At 48.8% G+C, this 23,337-nt stretch overlaps 1 protein-coding gene across 1 annotated transcript in view; it reads left to right on the top strand.

Moving 5' to 3' along the window:
• The window catches only part of LOC119929087 (inverted formin-2-like), a 46,246-nt gene that overhangs the window by 16,188 nt on the left and 6,721 nt on the right, over window positions 1-23,337 (top strand). The window contains exon 2 of the mRNA XM_038747564.1: window positions 19,426-19,825. Coding sequence (XP_038603492.1) covers window positions 19,426-19,825 — 400 coding nt within the window. The remainder of the gene's footprint in view (window positions 1-19,425; window positions 19,826-23,337) is intronic.

The raw sequence follows: 23,337 nt of genomic DNA, 5'->3' as shown, positions 1-23,337 counted from the left end.
GTTGGGTGGAATGCCTTTGCCATCTGAAGCAGTAGCAACTCAAATCATGTGCCTTTGCGGGACCCATTGACTAAGGCCTGGTCTCGCAGGCCCTAAAGTCCCTGGGCTAATCTAGCCCTGTTTCTGTGCTGGGAATAGGAGGGGGTCCAGGATCATCTCTAGCTGAACTGAAAACTTCCATCTATAGGCCAGTCATGGATTTGATTATGGTGACGGTGCCAAGAGCTCCTCATCACCCTCCTCTTGGCCATCTGGGAAGCAGCATGGCCGAGAGGATAGAGCATGAGCCTGGAACTGAGAAAGACCTGGATTCTAATCCCAGCTCTGCCAATTGTCTGTTCTGTGACCTTGGGCAAGTTGCATCACTTCTCTGTGCCTCAGTTCCCTCATCTGTAAAATGGGGATTAAGACTGTGAGCTCCATGTGAGACAAGGACTGTGTCCAACCCGATTGCAACCCTGCGCTTAATACAGTACTTGGCACATATACCAGAATTATTATTATTATTATGATCTGATCCCACCTCAGCCCTGTCTGCTAATTCTGCTGTGTTGTACTCTCCCAAGCGCTTAATAGAGTGCTCTGCACACAATAAGAGCTCAATAAATACAATTGAATGAATGAATTAATTAATGAAAAAATACTATTGATTGATTGTCAGATGACAGGCCAGAGCCCTGAAATGTGCTTCTGTCCCACACAAATCGGGAGTTGAGAAGCAGCATGGCCTAGTGGAAAGATCACAGGCCTGGGAGCCAGAGGACCTGGGTTCTAATCCTGTTTCTGCCACTTACCTGATCCATAGCCTTGGACAAATCACGTAACTTCTCTATGCTCAGTTACCTCATCCGTAAAATGGAGATTAAATTATTGTTGTCCCTTCCCTTTAAACTGTGAGCCCCTGTGAGTCAAGGGCCGTGAACAATGTGATTATTTTGTATTTACCCCAGCACTTAGTATAGTGCCTGGCACATAGTATGCACTTAACAAATACCATGAAACAAACAAATATCAGGATGCCTGGTCACCTTTCCTTGCCTTCAGCTGAGCTGCAGAAACCAGCTACTGCAGGGGAATCAGCCCTGGAGCCATGGTCCCTTGACTCAGCCTACCTCTTGAGAGTAGGTTTCTCGGTCTCGGGGAGTGGGGGAGGAAGAGACTTTTTTCACTAGTTTCACTGATTGTGGAAAATTTGGGGTGAGGGAGCATGACAACTATTACTAATAGCAATTTGGTTGGGGGCAGGGATCCATATAAGTTGGGTATTTAAGGACAGCTTCCTGGCATGATGCCCAGTGCTCCCTTTCCACGGGTCCCATCTTGGAGATGCTCCTTTTCCTACTCTTATCTCAGCAACCAGGCTTTGGCCCACATCCTTCCTCCTCCCCTGCCATGGCCTCCAGCTTCCTACACTTCCCACAAGCCCGTCCAACTATTTCTGGAAAGCAGCAGAAATTGTTCTTCCACCTCTGGTGCCCCGGGATGGGTGCCCTCTTGGAGGGTTGTTTTTTTTTGGAGGGGTGGAGTAGGTTTGTATTTAAGTACTTACTATGTGTCAAGCACTGTTCTAAACACTGGGGAAGACACCAGTTAATCAGGTGGGACACAGTCTCTGTCCCACATGGGGCTCACAGTCAAGTAGAAGGAAAAGCACATATTTAATTCCCAATTTATGGATGAGGAAACTGAGGCACAGAGAAGTGAAGTGACTGACCCAAGGTCACACAGCAGGTAAATGGTGGAGTTAGGATTAGAACCCAGGTCCTTCTGGTTCCTGAGCCTGTGTGCTTTCCATTAGGCCGTACTGCTTTTCCACACTGGAGTTGTGGGTTTTAGTGCAGTGCACAGCTGAGCAAAACTCTGGGCCATTTGGGCAGTGGTGAATACACATTCACCAGGAGCTCGGCTTTCCAGTTGAGATGGGAAAGAGGGTCAGGGGGAGGTAGAAATGTGCCAGGTTACCAGCCTGTGAAACATTCTCAAAAGCCTGAAAGAATTCTTCCCTCCCCTTCCCTCCCCAGGGTGCAGAACCATGCTGAACCTTACCAGCTGGATGAGGTTACAAGGAATGCAGTGGTTCGAATGAGATTGAAGTGGGCAGAGATGCCTGGTCCATGAGGATGTTGGGAGCCAGGATCCCCCAAGTTCCCAGCTGTGGGGGTGATGGGGGCTGTTTTCCCCAGCTTTTCCACTGTGCAGTGGGGAAGCAGAGAGGCCTAGTGGATAAAGCTGAGGTGTGATAGCTAGAGGACCTGGATTCTAATCCCACTCCACCACTTGCCTGGTCTGCCACCATGGGCAAGTCACTGCTCTGTGCCTCAGTTTCCTCATGCAAAATGAGGATTCAATACCCATTCTCCTTCCTACTTAGACTGTGAGTACCATGTAGGACAGGGACTTTGTCTGATCTGATTAACTTGTATCTACTCTAGCTTAGAACAGTGTTTGACTAGCAAACACCAAATACTGTAAACAAGGGCCTTGTTTCCTCTCAGCTGTCTATGTCTTACTCACCCTAGCTCTCTCTGAACAGATCCAACAGCTTCCAAGTCGAGCTGCAGAGAGCCCAAACTGGGTGTTCCTGACCAACTTGCCTGCCCTTTCCCACAAACTGCTGATTCCTCTCTGAAGATCCTGCCCCTTTTTTAACCCACGCTTAAAATGAATAGGGTCCCCTTTGTTAGAGAACTACAGGGCTCTTAAAATCCAACATTAGGGCAGACGTGCACAAGTTCACAAACACGTACATGCATGTACACACATTCTCTCTCTCTTTGTCCTCCCTCTCTTCTGTGTTGGTAACTTTGAGGTTCTGAGAAAAGATTCAGAAAAGCAGCATGGCCTAGTGGATAGAGCACGGTCCTGGGAATCAGAAGGATTGGGTCCTAATTCCGGCTCTGCCACTTGTCTGCTGTGTGAACTTGGCGAGTCACTGAACTTCTCTGTGCCTCAATTGCCTCCTGTAAAATGGGGATTAAAACTGTGAGCCCCATGTGGGACAGGGACTGTGTCCAACCGAATTAGTTTGTACCTACCCCAGTGCTGAGTACAGTGCCTGGCACATAGTAAGTGCTTAACAAATACCACTATTATTATTCCAGATGAATGGCAGGGGAAAGGGATGGGGTCATTTCTGGGATTTGCCTTTTCCACCTCAGATCTGCACCCGCATCTCCTGCCTCCAGAGGTAGACTATGAGCCCGTTGTTGGGTAGGGACCGTCTCTATATGTTGCCAACTTGTACTTCCCAAGCGCTTAGTACAGTGCTCTGCACACAGTAAGCGCTCAATAAATATGATTGAATGAATGAATAATAAACCCGCCCCCTGCACTTCCTGTTCCTGCTGAAGTTTGGCTCCTGTGAACCAGACTGTTCATTCCAACGAATGTTGTTCTCCCCAAGAGCCCTGTGAAGCATCTGTGTCCCATACCACCTCCTCTCTCTTCCCCCAAACCGCATATGTGCCACTTGCTCTCTGGCACGCTCCATCTGCCCACTCCCTGCTTGGTCACGCACGCTTCCCAGACTGGCAAACTCACTCTGAGGAAGAGTTCCCCTCTCCCTCCCCTGCTCTGGGCAACCCCTTCCCCTCTCCTAGGCATCTGTGGGTGGCGTCTGGTACAGCACCAGATCTGCATCAGAGAAGCAGCATGGCACAGTGGCTAGAGCATGGTCCTGGGAGTCAGAAGGTCATGGGTTCTAATTCTGACACTACCACATGTGTGCTGTGTGACCTTGGGCAAGTCACTTCACTTCTGTGGGCCTCGGTTACCTCATCTATAAAATGGGGATTGAGACTGTGAGTCCCAAGTGGGACAGGGACTGTGTCCAACCCAATTTGCTTATATCCACTACTGTGCCTGGCACATAGTAAGTGCTTAACAGATACCACAATCATAATAATAATAATTTTTATTATTATTATCTGTGTGTCTCGCAGAAGAAGGTGGTGGCAGATGGGGAATGTACTGGACAGTCAGACTCTTTCATTCTTTCATTCAATTTAATTTATTGAGTGCTTACTGTGTGCAAGGCACTGAACTAAGCGCTTGGGAGAGTGCATTATAACAACAAACAGACACACCCTGCCTTAGTCTGAGCCAGGGAGAAAGTCTACTGTTCTGGGGCATGGGGGCAGGTCAGAGAGTTACTGAGGAAACTCAACAAACTGAGTTTATTGCTTCACTACTAAGAGAAGCCATTCAGCCTGAAATAACCCCAGCATGTCTCAGAGGGCTTTGGATAGATTTGTTTTCAAGTGGTCAGTGCTGGGCTGCTTGGGGGAGAATCAAGAATAGAGAGGGGTTGGATGGTCCATGCTGGGTCAGGGATGGAGAAGGAAGAGTTAGGGGTGTTGGATGGTTCGTGCTGGATCACTGGAGGGAGAGTGAGGAATGGAGAGGGGAGATAGCAGTATTGGAGGGTTCATGCTGAGTCACTGGAGAGTTGAGTCAGGGATGGAGAGAGGAGACTTAGGGGTGTTTGGATGGTCCATGGTGGCTTCCTGGAGGGAAAGTTGTGGATAAAGAAGGGAGAGTTAGGGGTGTTGGATGGCCCTTCCCTAGCCGAGTGTCCAGAAGGGCAACCATCACATGGCTCTTCCAAGGAACTTGAGGCCCATCAGAGAGTGACCTGGGCTGGGTGTGCTGAGCGTCTGACCTAGGGTGGTGTCACTCAAGATGGGGTTCTTCAGGGAGATACCAAGGCACCGTGCTTCCCTCCAGTGATTCATTCAATCGTATTTATTGAGCGCTTACTGTGTGCAGAGCACTGTACTAAGCGCTTATCTTCCCTAATGCTAGATGCATTGAGAACATGTCTACCAGCTCTGTTGTATTGGACTCTCCCAAGTGCTTAGTACAGTGCTCAACACATAGTAAGCATTCAGTAAATACCACTGATGGATTAATTCCCCAAATGTGTCTGATGGCTTACAAGGCAGGCAAGGGCCTCCAGGATCTGGCAAGCACAGACACACACTCGGGTGTCGTAAAAATGCATAAGGAGGCCCAGATTCCCAGGGAGCTCCAGGCCCTGGTGTTCCCACGAGGAGAGATTCCTTTTCCGCCTGTTTCCAGTTCTTCAGCCAGAGGGCTTGGCTGGGATATCTGGAAGACAGGGCCTGCTGGGGGAAAAGGAGGAATCCTGCACTTTCAACTTTAATGGAAAAAAAAAGTCAGAATGAATGTTGGAGGAGATGGGGCTCCTGTATTTTTAACTCTGCGGTGAAGGGAGAATTCTGGGTTGCCCGGCAACGTGATCTCAAAGATGGCTTTTGCTAACCTCAGCAGAGGGCGGGACCATCCCAAGCAGCCAAATTTTCTTGGGAGCGGTTTCCACCCACACCCTCCTGCCAAGAGCTGGCTGGATGGGGGATGAAGCCTGTCTCTTCGGAAGTGGAGAGATTCACTTTTAAAAACCGGAAGCAAGATTGTTCTGCCCGTCTCTACCTCTGTCTCTATAAATATCTTTCTCTGTCCCCCTCTTCCTGTGTGCTTCTCTCTCCCTTCCTCTTGTGTGGTTTCGGTGCAGACAGTTGGGTGAGGTCCCGGAGGAATTTCTGGGTCCTGGGCCAGTTGACCTCTTGGAAAATTATGAATGGGCCCCGGGCACCTGCTGGACTAAGAACCTGAGAAGAGTAATGTTTTCCCAGTGTTAGGACACCCCCAGCCAACCCACCATACCACCCCTACTCTTCTGGGAGTAGATCCTTTCCCATTACCATGGGAACTCCCCCAGAAATATATCCAGGGGGTGAGTTTACCCCAACTTGGATGGAGATTTCGGGGCCTAGAAGTCCTTAGAGAAGCAGCTTGGCCTCGGGGCCTGGGAGTGAGAAGAACCTGGGCTGTAATCCGGGTTCTGCCATGTAGCTGCTGTATGACCTTAGGTAAATTATTTAACTTCTCTGTGCCTCAGTTGTTTCAGCTGTAAGATGGGGATGAAGATTGTGAGCCCCATGTGAGACAGGGACTGTGTCCAATCTGATTTGCTTGTATCCACCCCAACACTTGGTACAATGACTGACACAGTAAGTGCTAAACAAATATCACAATTAGTATTATTATTGTTATTATTTTTATTCCCCCTTCATATCTGACAGACGATCACTCTCCCCACCTTCAAAACCGTATTAAAATCCCATCTCCTCCAAGAGGTCTTCCCCAACTACTTCATTTCTCCTACTCCCTCTCCTTTCTCATTACCCTTACACCCTTTGTTAATAATTATGGTATTTGTTAAGTGCTAACTATATGCCATGCACAGTTCTAAGTACTTTATTCATCCCACCCTCAGCCCCACAGCGTTTATGTACATATCCGTAATTTATTTTATTGTCTTTCTTCCCATCTCTAGACTGTACATTCCTTGTGGGCCAGGAACATATCTACCAACTCTGTTACATTGTACTCTCCCAAGTGTTTAGTGCAGTGCTGTAAACACCATATGCACTCAAAAAATACAATTGATTGACCTGAAGTTATAGGAAGTTTACATGTAAGTTTGAGCTTGGACCGTGTCGGTCCTAAAATAGTGGTGACCTTGTTTTCCTCTCTTGGGATCCAGAAAGTCTGGGGATTTTCCATCCAAACAATTCTGGTTCAGATGCCACAGGGTATAGTCACTGAGAAATATGCTCCTCCCTCCCCCCACCTCACTGCCAGCACCATGAGGATAAACTCTTGCTATCCCTCAAGACAACAGCAGCCGGGTAAATATCCGCCCCATAAACAACAGCCGTATGAAGGAACATACCACATGCCAGAGCCTATAGAGTCAAGTCGGGGGTGGGAATGGAAGAGTCGGACAGTGGGACAGAAGGAAGTTGAACTCTGCCTTACTCCTTCCTCTCACTGTGGAATTGGTTTTTTTGTCCGGAGGTAAGGAGCTTTTGAGTGTGTCACCTGCTGGTGAATCTGAACCAGCAGAGGTGGGAACTGGTGAAGGTGGAGGGGCCTGAATACTAGCTAAAGAGGGGAAAGGGAGGAGGCAATGTGGGAGACTGGAACAGCAGATGCCTGGATTTCCTGCAAGTGCTAAGATTGTTATGCACATCTCTGCCCAAAGTCCTGCAAAGTTGGTGCCAAATGAGTGAATTTCCACTAATTCAACCCTTTCACTCATAGAGTTAAATCCCTCAAAGTGATTAATATGTTCAACACAGGGTCCTGCAGTGTCCCAGTGAACCAGGCAAGACTTTCTTGGAGATTAAAATTCTATCCAAATGAGATGACCATCCAGTCCCCAGAAATATGACCTCAACCCCCACACACCCAGGATTCTTTTAGGGGAAAGTCAGGGTGCAGAAGCCTGAAGGGGCTGAGGGAGATTAATCAATCTATTAATCAGTGGTATCGATGATGGAGGCTTATACAGTAATCAAGGCGGGATAGGGTAAATGACTGGATTAACGTGGTAGCAGTTTGGATGGAGAGGAAAGGGCAGATTTTAGTGATGTGAAAGTTGAACTGACAGGATTTAGTGATGGATTGAATATGTGGGTTGAATGAGAGAGGAGTCAAGAATAACACCAAGGCTGTGGGCTTGTGAGACAGAAAGGCAGGCAGGAAATGTGTCTGCTAATTCTGTTGCACTGTACTCTCCCAAGCGCTTAATATAGTGCTCTGCACAAAAGTGCTCAATATATACAACTGATTGATAGAAAGGTTAGTCAAGGAAAGCTTCTTGGAGAAGATTTGATATTGTGAGCTCGTTGTGGCAGGGAATGTCTGTTGTACTGTACTCTCTCAAGCGCTTAGTACACTTCTCTGCACCAGTAAGCGCTCAATAAATATGATGGAATGAATTAGTAAGGCTTTGAAGATGGGGTGAGTGGTCATCTGTTGGCTAGATCTAGTCCAGGCTCTGCTGCTTTTAGGCAGCCCCGCAAGACTACCCCGGGCAGAGGGCGGCATTCAAGTCTGTTTAATAATAATAATAATAATGGCATTTATTAAGCGCTTACTATGTGCAATGCACTGTTCTAAGTGCTGGGGAGGTTACAAGGTGATCAGGTTGTCCCACGGGGTGCTCACAGTCTTAATCCCCATTTTACAGATGAGGTAACTGAGGCACAGAGAAGTGAAGTGACTTGCCCAAAGTCACACAGCTGACAAGTGGCAGAGCTGGGATCTGACTCCAAAGCCCATGCTCTTTCCACTGAGCCATGCTGCTTCTCTAAAAATTCCAAGGGCCCGTACGGAGATCGAACCCACAACCTTGGCGTTATTAGCACCACACTCTAACCAACTGAGCTAACTGGACTTCTCTGCCACAGCACAGTTCTAAGTCCCAGGTTCATGGCCTCTCTGCACCAGCCATTTACCAGTCCCAGGGCATAGAAGAGAGTCAGTTACCTGCTCCAAAATAAATGCTCCATCTTGTCACTTTTTTATGGTATTGTTAAGTGCTTAGTATGTGCTAGGTACTGTACTAAGCGCTGGGTAGATACAAGGTAATCAGGTTGGACCCACCCCCTGTTCCACATGGGGCTCACAGTCTTAAGCCCTGTTTTACAGACAGAGTAACTGAGGCACAGAGAAGTTAGGCAAATTGCCCCAGGTCACACAGCAGGCAGGTGGCAGAGCCAGGATTAGAAACTAGGTCCTTTTGACTCCCAAGCCCATGCTCTATCCATTAGCCCATGCTGCTTTTCTGTGACCCCCCTCTAGATTGTAAGCACCTTGTGGGCAGGGAATGTGTCTACATGTGGGACAACCTGATTACCTTGTATTCCCCCCAGCGCTTAGAACAGTGCTTGGCACATAGTAAGTGCTTAACAAATGCCATCATTATTGTTATTAATCAGTCAAATTTATTGTGTGCTTACTGTGTGCACAGCACACAGTGCTTGGGAAAATACACTATAACAGAGTTGGTAAATCAATTCCCTGCTCACAAGGAGCTTACACTCTAGTTGGGAAGAAAGACATTAACATAAATAGATTACGGAACTGTGGAGCTGAGGTGGGAGGGGAGTAAATGAAGGTTGCAAATCCAAGTGCAAAGGCGATACAGTGGAGTGGGAGAAGAGGAAGTGAGGGCCTAGTCAAGGAAGGCCTCTCAGAGATGTGTTTTTAATGAGGTTTTCAAGGTGGGGAGAGTGATCATCTGTGGGATAGTAAGGGGGAGAGAGTTTCAGGCAAAAGGCAGGACATCAATGGGAAGTTGGCAGAGAGGTAGATGAGACTGCGGAATATTGAGTGGGTTGGCGTTAGCGGAGTGAAGTGTTCAGGCTGGGTTGTGATAGGAAACCCGAGAGGTAAAGTAGGAGGGGGCAAGGTGATTGAATGCTTTAAAGCCCATGGTAAGGAGTTTCTGTTTGATGCAAAGGTTGATGGGCAACTGCTAGAGGCTCTTGAGGAGTGGAGAAACATGGACTGAGCATTTTTGTAAAAAAATGATCCTGGCAGCAGAGTGAAGTTTGGTCTGGAGAGCAGTGGACAGGTGGCAGGGAGATCAGCAAGGAAGCTATTGCAGAAATCAAGGTGAGATGGGATAAATGCTTGGATTAACATGATAGTAGTTTGGATGGAGGGGAAAGGGCATATTTTAACGATGTGAAACCGAGGTCCCAGCGCCCCGTCTCACCCCTCCCTGACCGTGCCCCAGCTCAAAATAGATTCTGGGGTTGAAGGGGAAGTCAGTGAGGCTCTTCATGGCTCAGTGGCTAGAGACCTGGAAGTCAGAAGGTCAGGGGTTCTAATCCAAGCTCTGCCACTTGTCTGCTGTGTGACCTCAGTCAAGACACTTCACTTCTCTGGGCCTCAGTTCTCTCATCTGTGAAATGGGGATAGAGACTGTGAGCCCTTTGTGGGACAGGGACTGTGTCCAACCAGATTTACTTGTGTCCACCCCAGCGCTTAGTACAGTGCCTGACATAAAGTAAGCACTTAACAAACACCACAATTATTATTATTACTATTGTTATTCTCCTCTTCTCCCCAGCTCTCCCGGAGGAAGGAGTTCCTCACAAATGGCAGTTGAGGTGGAGGACAATGTCCTCTGGCTGTCAAGTTGATGCTTAAGCTTCTGCCACCAAAAAGGAGTCAAGCTGGGAAGGGCGGTGTCTTGTAGGGCCCGGGCTGTCAGAGTTGTGGGGTTACTCACTTGGCCAGGGGAAGGGCAGGCGCTGGATGCTCGGCTTCACCCATTCCAGGCCTCCAACGAGGCGTGAGTTGGTAGGTGCACAAGATACCATTCTAACTGATAATTCTCACTGATCCTCAATCCCGTCTATCTCGCCGCCGACTCCTCACCCAGACTGAGCCCCCTTTTTCCTCTCCTCCTCCCCATCCCCCCCACCCTACCTCCTTTCCCTCCCCACAGCACCTGTATATATGTTTGTACAGATTTATTACTCTATTTATTTTACTTGTACATATTTACTATTCTATTTATTATGTTAATGATGTGCATCTAGCTTTAATTCTATTTGTTCTGACGACTTGACACCTGTCCACATGTTTTGTTCTGTTGTCTGCCTCCCCCTTCTAGACTGTGAGCCCATTGTTGGGTAGGGACTGTCTATATATGTTGCAAATTTGTACTTCCGAAGCACTTAGTACAGTGCTCTGCACACAGTAAGCGCTCAATAAATATGATTGAATGGATGAATGTCCTGCTTCTGGCCTGGTACATCCTCCCTCCTCAAATCTGACAGAAAGTTACTCTCCCCCGACTTCAAAGCCTTACTGAAGGCACATCTCCTCCAAGAGGCCTTCCCTGACTAAGCCCTCTTTTCCTCATCCCCCACTCCGTTCTGCGTCACCCTGACTCACTCCCTAGATTCATCCCCCCTCCCAACCCCACAGTCCTCAAGGCCATGGCCATGGCCATGGCCATAATTTATTTATCTATATTAATGTTTGTCTCCCCCTCTAGACTTCAAGCTCTTTGTGGGCAGGGAATGTGTCTGCTTGTTGTTGTAACGTACTCTCCCAAGCCCTCGATACAGTGCTCTGCACACAGTAAGTGCTCAACAAATGTGATTGAATGACTGAATGAATGAAAGATACAGTTTGCAAAGGTAACCATGATACAAGGCACACAAAGGCTACATTTTATAAGTAGATTTAATAGGGAAGCAATACTCACACCCCAATCAGTACAGGGAGACACCAACACAGCTGTCCATGCGAAACACAGGGCCCACCTCAGTATCAGTCATGATGGCATCTCAATAGCAACAGGGATGCAGGACGTTTATATGAGCCTTGCTGGGTTCACGAACAACAGTAGAGGGAGGGGGGCTATGGACATTTTATCGCCATGGAAAGTATATCCTCCCAACCAAGTCCGGCATTGCCCTGCAGTCCAGACTCTTCTATTTGTCCTTGCTCTGTGAGATCTTCTAGACTATGAGCCTGTTGTTGGGTAGGGACCGTCTCTATATGTTGCCAACTTGTACTAAGTACTTGGACTTAGTGCTTAGTACGGTGCTCTGCACACAGTAAGTGCTCAATAAATACAATTGAATGAATGAATGAATAAGGACTACATTTCTGGAGTTGGCCCGTTCTGCACCTGGGACAGGGATGCGGCTATCTTTTAGGAAATACAATAATAATAATAATAATAATAATAATGGCATTTATTAAGTGCTTACTATGTGCAAAGCACTGTTCTAATCGCTGGGGAGGTTACAGGGTGATCAGGTTGTCCTAGGGGGCTCACAGTCTTAATCCCCATTTTACAGATGAGGTAACTGAGACACAGAGAAGTAAAATGACTTGCCCAAAGTCACACAGCCGACAATTGGCAGAGTCTGGATTTGAACCCATGACCTCTGACTCCAAAGCCCGTGCTCTTTCCACTGAGCCACACTACTTCTCTATAAGACTGTTGAGGAGAAAGATCAGGTCTAGAGAGGTAGATTTGCGAATCAGCCACATAGAGGTGGTAGTTGAAGCCATGGGAGCAAATAAGTTCTCCAAGGGAGCGGGTGTAAATGGAGAATAGAAGGGAATCCAGAACTGAACTCTGAGGTTCGAAGGCAGAGGAGGAGCCCATGAAAGAGGCTGAGAAGGAGAGATGGGAGAGGATGGCATCAATGAAGCCAAGGGTGGATAATGTTTCCAGGAGAAATACCAACTCTATTGTATGGTATTCTCCCAATAATAGTAACAATAATAATAACTGTGGCATTTATGTGCTAGCAATTATACTAAGCGCTGGGGTAGACCCAAGATAATCAGGATGGCCACAGTCCCTGCTCCTCATGGGGCTCACAGAAAGCACTCAATAAATACCATTGATTGATTGATGTGATAAGAAAACACAAAAAATGTTGGGGAAATCTGTGGAATTTAGAGCAGCTTGTTGGGTTGACCCCTGTCCCTCTTTCTTGTTCTGGGTACTTCCCTCCCAACTTCCAGTACAAATGGAAGTTGCCTCGGACACACCAGTCGCAGCGCAGGAGCCGAGGCTGAGGGAGGCTGAGAGTGGACAAAAGCTTTGAATAGCTTGGCATAGCTTGGATAGAGCATGAGCCTGGGAGTCAGAGGGTCATGGGTTCTAATCCCGGCTTCGGCACGTGTCTGCTGTATGACCTTGGGCAAGTCACTAGTGCTTAGTAAAGTGCCTGGCACACAGTAAGTGCTTAACAAATACCACAATTATTAGAAATATCAGCCATAAACGGGGTCAGTGCCCTCGCTGGGCCAAACAGGGGACTGATCCTAGGTGAGGCAAAGGGACGTCCCGCTAGCTTTGTTTTGGGGAGGATCTGGACGAGAAACAGCATGGGGAAATAAGTTTAGGGGAACTCTGCATCAGGAGAGAGGCCAGGAGTCCTGGGGTCATTGGTTGCCAGGAGTGGGCAGGGGCGAGAGGAGAAGACACAGCACTAACTTAACCTCTGCATCACTAGCTCTTCCCTGCCAGACTGGTTTCCAGAATATGCACACACACTGCCTGGGTTTTTTTTGTTTTTCACTTTCTACTCTTCTCTTTCTTTCTCTGGGTTTCCCCATCTTCTTCCGTCTCCCTCCTCAAGTTTCCTGGGGCCAAAAGCAGCTGAATGTGGCTCAGTTTAGTCAAGCAGCAACTTCCCCCCGTCCGTGACGCCAGGCCTTCCATGGGCCGCGGGGCTAGTAAATGTGGCGCGGGGTCCTTGAAGTGGAATCCGGGCTGTGTCACACACCCCCTGGCAAGCCCACCACACCAAGGTGGGCATCAGTTAATCAATCACATTTATTGAGTGCCTACTGTGTGCAGAGCACTATCTACTAAGCGCTTGGATGACTCTTGACTGTAGGCTAGTTGTTGTCAGGGAAAGTGTCTACCAACTCTATAAGGTACTCTCCCAAGCAGCGTGGCTCAGTAGAAAGAGCACGGGCTTGGGAGTCAGAGGTCATGGGTTCAAATCCCGGCTCCACCACTTGTCAGCTGTGTGACTTTGGGCAAGCCACTTAACTTCTCTGTGCCTCAGTTACCTCATCTGTAAAATGGGGATTAAGATTGTGAGCCCCACATGGGACAACCTGATCACCTTGTAACCTCCCCAGTGCTTAGAACAGTGCTTTGCACATAGTAAGCACTTAATAAATGCCATTATCATCGTCGTCATCATCATTTCACTTCCCTATGCCTCAGTTACCTCATCTGTAAAATGGGGATTAAAACTGTGAGCCCCACATGGGACAGGGACGTGTCTGACTCTATTTGCTTGTGCCCATCCCAGCACTTAGTACAGTGCCTGGCACATAGTAAGCGTTTAACAAATACCATCATCATCATTGATTGATCGAGAGAGTACAGTACAACAGAATGGTTAGATACATCTCCTGCCAACCACCTCCCAGCAACCCATGTGCAGAAAGAGACTCGTGGCAGGGAGCAGAGCAAGGGGTTCCAGCCCACCCAGCTGACAGCGCATGGAGCACATGTGTGGTGGGTGTGTGGGGGACAGCCTGGCAAGGGTGACCAGCTAAGGCCAGGGTTAATGCTTCCTCACCCCCCAGCATAGGTAGCTTCTCTTCTGTGCGCCGCGGACCCCACTAAAGGAAGGAGAAGCACCTCTTGCCCTCCCCTCCCACGTTCCCCTCGCTTCGGGTGGAAGAGTATCCCTTGCCTGCACTTCTGGCCCTGCGCACGGGATGGACTGGACCCATCGAGGCAACTGATTGGGGCAGAGCCGGACCGGACCCATCGGGATAGCCCACTGAGGGGTGCCAGGTGGGGCGGAGCATCCAACACCCCTTCCTCTCCTCCGTGGGCCGCTACCTGGTCCTCCCTGATCCTCTCCTGGTCCTCCTCCTCCAGGGCGTGGGAGCTTCCCACGTGTCTGCGCCTGGGACTCAGGGGGTACTGCCTGCCCGAGGCTCGGTGTAGGGTGTGAGGAGCTTCTCTGGAGGGTATCTCTGCCCCTGCATCCCACCAACTCTCCAAGCTGGCGTGTCCCCATGGGCCGGACCTGAGCCACCGGCCAGGACCAACCTAGACCCGCAGGGCACCGCAGGAGTCACCGTGGGCTGTCATGGGTCTGGAGCTTCCTGTTCGGCCAAACCACCACAGCCAGGCACCGGGGGACGGGGGCAGCACCCAGGGCAACACCAAGCTCACAATCAGTGGCATTTATTGAGCCTGTACACCATGCAGAACACTGTACTGTTCTTGGAAGAGTACAGTAGAATTAGGAGACAGGACAATAATAATAATAATAATAATAATAATAATGGCATTTGTTAAGTGCTTACTATGTGCAAAGCACTATTCTAAATACTTGGGAGGATACAAGATGATCACGTTGTCCCACATGGGACTTACAGTCTTAATCCCCATTTTACAGATGAGGTAACTGAGGCACAGAGAAGCTAAGTGACTTGCCCAAGGTCACACAGCTGACAGTTGGCAGAACCGGGATTTGAACACATGATCTCTGACTCCCAAGCCCGTGCTCTTTCCACTGAGCCACGCTGCTTCTCCCTGCCCTCCAGGAGATTATCATCTAGCCAAGGGGAGAAGTAAACTAAAATGAATTACAGATGGGCGAAGCAACGGAATATAAGGATCTGCAAAGTTAAGTCGTGGCCTAGTGGACAGAGTGTAGTCTGTTAGTACAGTGCTCTGCACACAGTAAGCACTCAATAAATACGATTGAATGAATGAATGACTATAGTCCTGGGAGTCAGAGAACCTGGTTTCTAATCCCTGTTCTGCCACTCGTCTGCTCTGTGATCTCGGGCAAGTCACTTAACTTCTCTTTGCCTCCGTTACCTCATCTGCAAAATGGGGATTACAAGTATGAACTATATGTGGGACAGGGACTGAGTCCAACCTGATTAACTTGTGTCTACCCCAGATCTCACTTAGTACAGCTCCTGACATACAGTAAGCACATAAAAACCATAAAAGAGAAAAATAAAAAACTGCTCATGGTGTGAGGACTCCAAGTAGTGCATTAGAGAGGGGAAATGAAAGATCAGTCAGGGAAGGCTTCCTGGCGATTTTTGTTTTTAATAAGGCTTTGTTAGTGGGGAGGATAGTGGCCTGCTAGATAGGATGTTGGATAATCTGAATTGACCAGTCTCTTGACAGTAAACAGGGAAATCCCCCTTCCCCCTGTTGGATCATGCTAAACTGGCAATCTTCACTTAACATCCTTCCTGAAGGGTTGCAAAATGGCTCCCTGAGGTCCCAATTAATCGTATTTACTGATCGCTTACTGTGTGCAGAGCGCACACAGTACAGTGCTTGGGAGAGTACAATACGAGGCACAGCTTGGTTGGCATTCCCCAGTGACCAAGGTAACCTCTTGGTGCTTGGCTGTTCCAGAGGGGCAGTGACGCAGCGTGGCTCAGTGGAAAGAGCCCGGGCTTGGGAGTCAGAGGTCATGGGTTCTAATCCCGGCTCCTCCGCTTGTCCGCTGTGTGACTTTGAGCAAGTCACTTAACTTCTCTGTGCCTCAGTTACCTCATCTGTAAAATGGGAATTAAGACTATGAGCCCCACGTGGGACAACCTGATCACCTTGTATTCACCCTAGCACTTAGAACAGTGCTTAACAAATGCCATTATTATTATTATTATTATTATTATTATTATTATTATTAGCTGGGGGCCTTTTAGCTTAGGCCGAGACGTATGCTATAATACATGTCCCAGCTGCCATTTCCCTAGGCACGGTCCTATCCTCCCATTCATTCATTGATTCAATGGTATTTATTGAGCGCTTACTGTGTGCAGAGCACTGTACTAAGTGCTTGGGAAGTACAAGTCGGCAATACATAGAGATGGTCCCTACCCAACAACGGGCTTACAGTCTAACAACAGGCTCACAGTCTAGAGATCAGTCAGTTGGTCAGGCGTACTTACTGAGGGCTTGCCGTGTGCAGAGCAGTGTACTAAGCGCCTATAACAGACACCTTCCCTGCCCACAACAAGCTTCCGGTCTAGAGGCAGGCAGAAACTCCTCAGCCTCGGCTTCAAGGCTCTCCATCACCTCGCCCCCTCCTACCTCACCTCCCTTCTCTCCTTCTCCAGCCCACCCCGCACCCTCCGCTCCTCCGCCGCTAATCTCCTCACCATGCCTCGTTCTCCCGTCCCGCCATCGACCCCCGGCCCACGTCCTCCCCCGGGCCTGGAATGCCCTCCCTCTGCCCATCCGCCCAGCTAGCTCTCCTCCTCCCTTCAAGGCCCTACTGAGAGCTCACCTCCTCCAGGAGGCCTTCCCACACTGAGCCCCCTCCTTCCTCTCCCCCTCTTCCCTCCTCCATCCCCCCCACCTTACCTCCTTCCCTTCCCCACAGCACCTGTATATATGTATATATGTTTGTACGTATTTATTACTCTATTTATTTATTTTACTTGTACATATTTATTCTACTTATTTTATTTTGTTAATATGTTTTGTTTTGTTGTCTGTCTCCCCCTTCTAGACTGTGAGCCCACTGTTGGGTAGGGACCATCTCTATATGTTGCCAACTTGGACTTCCCAAGCGCTTAGTACAGTGCTCTGCACACAGTAAGTGCTCAATAAATACGATTGAATGAATGAATGAATGAATAGAGGGGGTGACAGATATTAATATGTGAGAAGCAGCGTGTCGTAGTGGATGGAGCCTGGGCCTGGGAGTCAGAAGGTCATGGGTTCTAATCCCGGCTCCGCCACTTCTCTGCTGTGTGTACTTGGGCAAGTCACTTCACTTCTTTGGGCCTCAGTTACCTCCTCTGTAAAATGGGGATTGAGACCCTGAGTCCCTCGTGGGACAGGGACTGTGTCCAACCCGATTTGCTTGGATCCACCCCAGCGCTTAGTTCAGTGCCTTGCACCTAAGTGCTTAACAAATCTCGTTATTATTATTATTATAGTAATAACAATATGAATAACTACAGTTACAGATATATACACAAGCGCTGTGGGGCTGGGAGGGGGGAATGAATAAAGGGAGTGGGAGAAGAGGAAAGGAGCAAGATGAATGACTAAAACAAATTTCCCTGCGGCGCTGCCTCCTTGGGCGTTGCAGCGTTTCAGTAGCAGAGTTGTAAGATCCTGGCCAGAATTACATTCGTGGACTGATAACAGTAATGATGGTATTTATTAAGCACTTACTATGTGCAAAGCACTGTTCTAAACGCTGGGGAGGTGACAAGGTGATCAGGTTGTCCCACGGGGGGCTCACAGTCTTCATCCCCATTTTACAGATGAGGGAACTGAGGCCCAGAGAAGTGAAGTGACTTGCCCAAAGTCACACAGCTGACAATTGGCAGAGCTGGGATTTGAACCCATGACCTCTGATTCCAAAGCCCGGGATCTTTTCCACTGAGACCCTTCCCGCTCTCTTAAATGGAGTAGTAGGATGCCCCCCTGTGGCAGCAATGGCTTACTGTTCCTCCCAACTGTAGAGGCTCAGCACCAGAGCAACAGAGTTCGTTTTTTTAAATAATAATAATAATGTTGGTATTTGTTAAGCGCTTACTATGTGCCGAGCACTGTTCTAACCACTGGGGTAGATACAGGCTATTCAGGTTGTCCCGCAAAGGGCTCACAGTCTTCATCCCCATTTTATAGATGAGGTAACTTGGGCAGAGAAGTTAAGTGACTTGCCCAAGGTCACACAGCTGACAAGCGGCGGAGCCGGGATTAGAACCCATGACCTCTGACTCCCAAGCCCGTGCTCTTTCCACTAAGCCACGCTGCTTCTCTAAAAGGCCCCAGTGACACAACTGAAACCAATCAATCAATCGTATTTATTGAGCGCTTACTGTATGCAGAACATTGTACCAAGCCCTTGGTTGAATATAATATAAGAGTTGGTAGACACAGCGTGGCTTCGTGGAGAGAGCCCAGGCTTGGGAGTCAGAAGACGTGGGTTCTAATCTCAGCTCTGCCACTTGTCTGCTCTGTGACCTTGGGCAAGTCACTTAACTTCTCTGTGACTCAGTTACCTCATCTGTAAAATGGGGATAAGACTGTGAGCCCCACGTAGGACAACTTGATGACCTTGTATCTATCCAGTGCTTAGAACAGTGCTTGGCACATAGTAAGCGCTTAACAAACACCAAGATCATTATTATTATTATTATTATTATTATTCTCTGGGCCTCAGTTACCTCATCTATAAAATGGGGATTAAGACTATGAGCCCCCCGTGGAACAACCTGGTTACCTTGTATCTATCCCAGCACTTAGAAGAGTATTTGGCACATATTAAGGGCTTAACAAATACCATCATCATTATTATTATTATTATACCCACCGTGAGTTTAGAAATCTACTGCACTGTTGTTCCGTTGGTGTGGCTTCAAGGCTTCCTTTCTGCAAACCTCAATGTGTCGCATTTGAGGCATGGCATATTTGAGCCCAGCCCATTTTGCCAGCCGGACCAATCAATCATCGATCGTTGGTATTTATAGAGCACTTACTGTGCGCAGAATATTATACTAAGTGCTTGGGGGAGTAAAGTAAAATAGAGTTGGTCGTCATGACCCCTACAGACAAGAGGCCAAGCGATAAGTCAGTCAGTGGTATAAAAGCAGCCCTGCCATGTGGTCTGATTTCACAGTTTTTGTTAGTTTGTTTGTACGTTATGTGCTTACTATGTGCCAGGCACTGTACTAAGTGCTGGGGTAGGTGCAAGCTTGTCAGTTTAGACCCAGTCCATATTATTAATAATAATAATGTTGGCATTTGGTAAGCACTTACTATGTGCCAAGCACTGTTCTAAGCACTGGGGTAGATACAAGCTATTCAGGTTGTCCCTCATAGAGCTCACAGTCTCAACCCCCATTTTATAGATGAGGTAACTGAGGCACAGAGAAGTTAATTGTTAAATTCCTTCTCTCCCCTTGACTCGTTGCCTTTCAGCCCAGCCTCCTTTCCTACCAACTTGTGGCCTGCTGGCTAATAGCAATCCGCACGGCTCCCTTAACCGGCTTCCTTCTCTCTCCTTCCTTCCCCTCCCTCTCTCCGCGGTAGTCCAGGTAGCCAAGATGTCGGTGAAGGAAGGTGCGCAGAAGAAATGGGCGGCCCTCAAGGAGAAACTGGGGACCCAGGACACGGATCAGACGGAGGCCAACCTGGAGAACGCTGAGCCGGAGCTCTGCATCCGCCTCCTGCAGATCCCCTCGGTGGTGAACTACTCCGGCCTGAAGAAGCGCCTGGAGAGCAGCGACGACCCGTGGATGCTGCAGTTCCTGGAGCAGTGCGGGCTGGACCTGCTGCTGGAGGCCTTGGACCGCCTGTCGGGGCGCGGGGTGGCCCGCATCTCGGACGCGCTGCTCCAGCTCACCTGCATTAGCTGCGTGCGGGCCGTCATGAACTCGCACCAGGGCATCGAGTACATCCTCAGCAACCAAGGCTACGTCCGCAAACTCTCCCAGGGTAAGCGTGGCCTGATGGATCGAGCCTGGGCCCGGGAGTCGGAGGGACCTGGGTTCTAATTCTGGCCCTGTCACGTGTCTGCCTCGTGATCTTGGGCAAGACATGTAACTTCTCTGGGCCTCAGTTACCTCATATGTAAAATGGGGATTGAGAGTGTGAGCCCCAAGTGGGACAGGGACTATGTCCAACCTGATTACCTTGTGTCTACCCCAGCACTTAGAACAGTGCCTGGCACATAGCTAGTACTTAACGAATACCTTACAAAAGGGTTCCCATACCGGGGCAATTCCCTGAAATCCGCGGCCCAGGGCTGACAGATCCTGGGAGGTGGGGGGCCCTTCGGGGAACACCTCCTGCCACAGTTGCTCAGCAGGAGAGGCAGCACGGCCTGATGGTCAGCACCCAGGGATGAGAGGAGGATTATCCAGATCCTGGATCCTGGTAATTAGGTTTCCTTCCACAAGGCACATCCCTGATCTCTGTAAGCTCCAGTTTTCTCATGGATAATACTTTTGGTACCCTACTTTTGGCATTCTAAGCATTGTTGGGGAGACACATGAACCACTTGATAGGTTTGTGCTTTGGGAAAATAGAAAGTCTGCCAAGTCTTGAAAGGGGTGGAGAGGACAAAAACAAAATTGCCTTTCCCCAAATCCCATTCCGCTAGGGTGAGGGCATCTACTGGAGCTGGAAGAGGTCAGGTTCCAAATAACTCAAAATAATCACTTCCTTCCCCAGTTGCGGGTGAGCACATGGAATCCTTTCCCACAGATAACTGGGCAGCCAGACACAGCAGCAGACCCTGATTTAGGATCCATTCTGAAGAGTCATAGAGTCGTTCCCTGTGTCCCACCATCACCCCAGGTAGCTAGGCACGGCTTGGTTGGCATTGTCTAGTGATCAAGATTACCCCCTGATAATTGGGCCCCTTCAGGGATGGAGAGGGGAGCCTTCTCTCTGATCTCCCATCCTCGTGTCTCTCTCCACTTCAATCCATACTTCATGCTGCTGCCCGGATTATCTTTGTCCAGAAACGCTCTGGACATATTACTCCCCTCCTCAAAAACCTCCAATGGCTACCGATCAATCTGCGCATCAGGCAGAAACTCCTCACCCTGGGCTTCAAGGCTGTCCATCACCTCGCCCCCTCCTACCTCACCTCCCTTCTCTCCTTCTACTGCCCAGCCCGCACCCTCCGCTCCTCCACCACTAATCTCCTCACTGTACCTCGCTCTCGCCTGTCCCGCCATCGACCCCCCGGCCCACGTCATCCCCCGGGCCTGGAATGCCCTCCCTCTGCCCATCCGCCAAGCTAGCTCTCTTCCTCCCTTCAAGGCCCTGCTGAGAGCTCACCTCCTCCAGGAGGCCTTCCCAGACTGAGCCCCTTCTTTCCTCTCCCCCTCGTCCCCCTCTCCATCCCCCCGTCTTACCTCCTTCCCTTCCCCACAGCACCTGTATATATGTATATATGGTTGTACATATTTATTACTCTATTCATTTATTTATTTATTTATTTTACTTGTACATTTCTATCCTACTTATTTTATTTTGTTGGTATGTTTGGTTCTGTTCTCTGTCTCCCCCTTTTAGACTGTGAGCCCACTGTTGGGTAGGGACTGTCTCTATGTGATGCCAATTTGTACTTCCCAAGCGCTTAGTACAGTGCTCTGCACATAGTAAGCGCTCAATAAATACGATTGATTGATTGATTGATTGATTGGAGAGTCAGGGATGGAGAGGAGAGAATTAGGGATGTCCGATTTTCTGTGCTGGGTCACTGGAGGGAGAATCAGGGATGGAGAGAGGAGATTGGGGGGTGTTGGATGGTCAGGAGATCCCCTAGCACACAATTCCTCCGAGTATCCTGTTGCCCCTTGGAGACAGGGTCCTAGCCTGAACAGTCTGGGGGCTGACCCAGGATATCATCCCTCAGGGGATGGTAATATTATGATGATAATGGCATTTGTTAAGCGCTTACTACTATCTCTGGCCCCAATTAAAACCTGTTTTCTCGAAATGCAGATTCAAGAAAGCTTTGTGAGTAGTTTCCAACCTCTTTTCAGTCAATCCGTGCTATCTATTGAGCACTTACTAGGTGCAGAGCTCTGTACTCAGTGCTTGGGAGAGTACAATACAACAGAATTAGCGTTTGGCTTCTATAGTTCCCATCCTCTTGCCCTGTTTCCCAATATCTTCCTCCTCCCCACCATCCCCACCTGCCTCTCCTACCGCTCCCGATCTCCCCCGGTTCAATGGCACCATGAGCATGTTCACTGGTTTTTCCCCACCAGCTGCAGGGAAATGGAAAGGAGAAACAAGGAATCTGAAATTCACCAAGCGTCCCTGCAGTTTTCTGCCTGCCCTTGCCAGGAAACTCTGGTCACCTTTGTCCTAACAGCTCAATAGAGACAAGCCTCCGCACTTGGTGAACCTTGGGCATGGGTGTGGGTGTCCCTGGAGTGGGGCAGCTTCCTGACAGATGGCCAGTCAATGTGACGGGAGGAAGGAGCTGACAGGAGATGCCAGTGGTGTTCGGTTCGTTATTGGCAGAACCAGGCAAAGGTTTTTCAGACCACGGATTGGAAAATGCATGAAACGAGGGAATCTAGCAGAAGAAAGGAATAAGCTACAACCAGCGTCTAGCAAAACAACAGTTGGTGCAGAGTTTGAGAAAAACACGCTCCCGCCTGCCAGGGGGAAAGAGGAGTCTTCCATAAAAGTGGGTGGGTAAAAATACTCCCAGGAACATGGGATAATAATAATAATAATGATAGCATTTATTAAGCACTTACTACATGCAAAGCACTGTTCTAAGCACTGGGGGGGTTACAAGGTGATCAGGTTGTCCCACGGGGGGCTCACAGTCTTAATCCCCATTTTACAGATGAGGGAACTGAGGCACAGAGAGGTTAAGTGACTTGACCAAAGTCACACAGCTGGCAATTGTGGAGCCGGGATTTGAACCCGTGACTTCTGACTCCAAAGCCCGTGCTCTTTCCCAGAAGAGAGGCCTAGTCATGTTCAGCTGTGCAGGTCACCAGCACACTGATGCAGTGCAGTCACTGATGTGCTGTGGTTACTGGTCTAGTGAAACCACCAGCAAGAGAAGCAGCATGACTTAAGTGTATAGGGTACAGGCTCGGGAGTAAAAAGGACCTGGGTTCTAATTCCCACTCCACCGCGTGTCTATTGTGTGACTTTGGGCAAGTCAATTGACTTCTCTGGGCCTCAGTTATCTCATCTGTAAAATGGGGATTAAGACTGTGAGCCCCCTGTGGGATGGGGACTGTGTCCAACCTGATTAACTTGTATCTACCCCAGCACTTAAAACAGTGCTTGGCACATAGTAAGCACTTAACAGGTACCATTATTATTGTTATTATTACTAGTGCACTGCAGTCGCTTCTGCACTAGTACACTGCAGTCATTGGTGCTCTGCAGAGCTCAGCACACCACATTTGCTAATGCCCTGAGGTCACTGGCACACAACAGTCTCTGACACATTTGTCCTG

The sequence above is a fragment of the Tachyglossus aculeatus genome, chromosome 1 (genome assembly GCF_015852505.1).
Source record: "Tachyglossus aculeatus isolate mTacAcu1 chromosome 1, mTacAcu1.pri, whole genome shotgun sequence".
In the NCBI taxonomy this organism is placed as follows: domain Eukaryota; kingdom Metazoa; phylum Chordata; class Mammalia; order Monotremata; family Tachyglossidae; genus Tachyglossus; species Tachyglossus aculeatus.
This window is presented reverse-complemented; position numbering and strand designations above follow the sequence as displayed.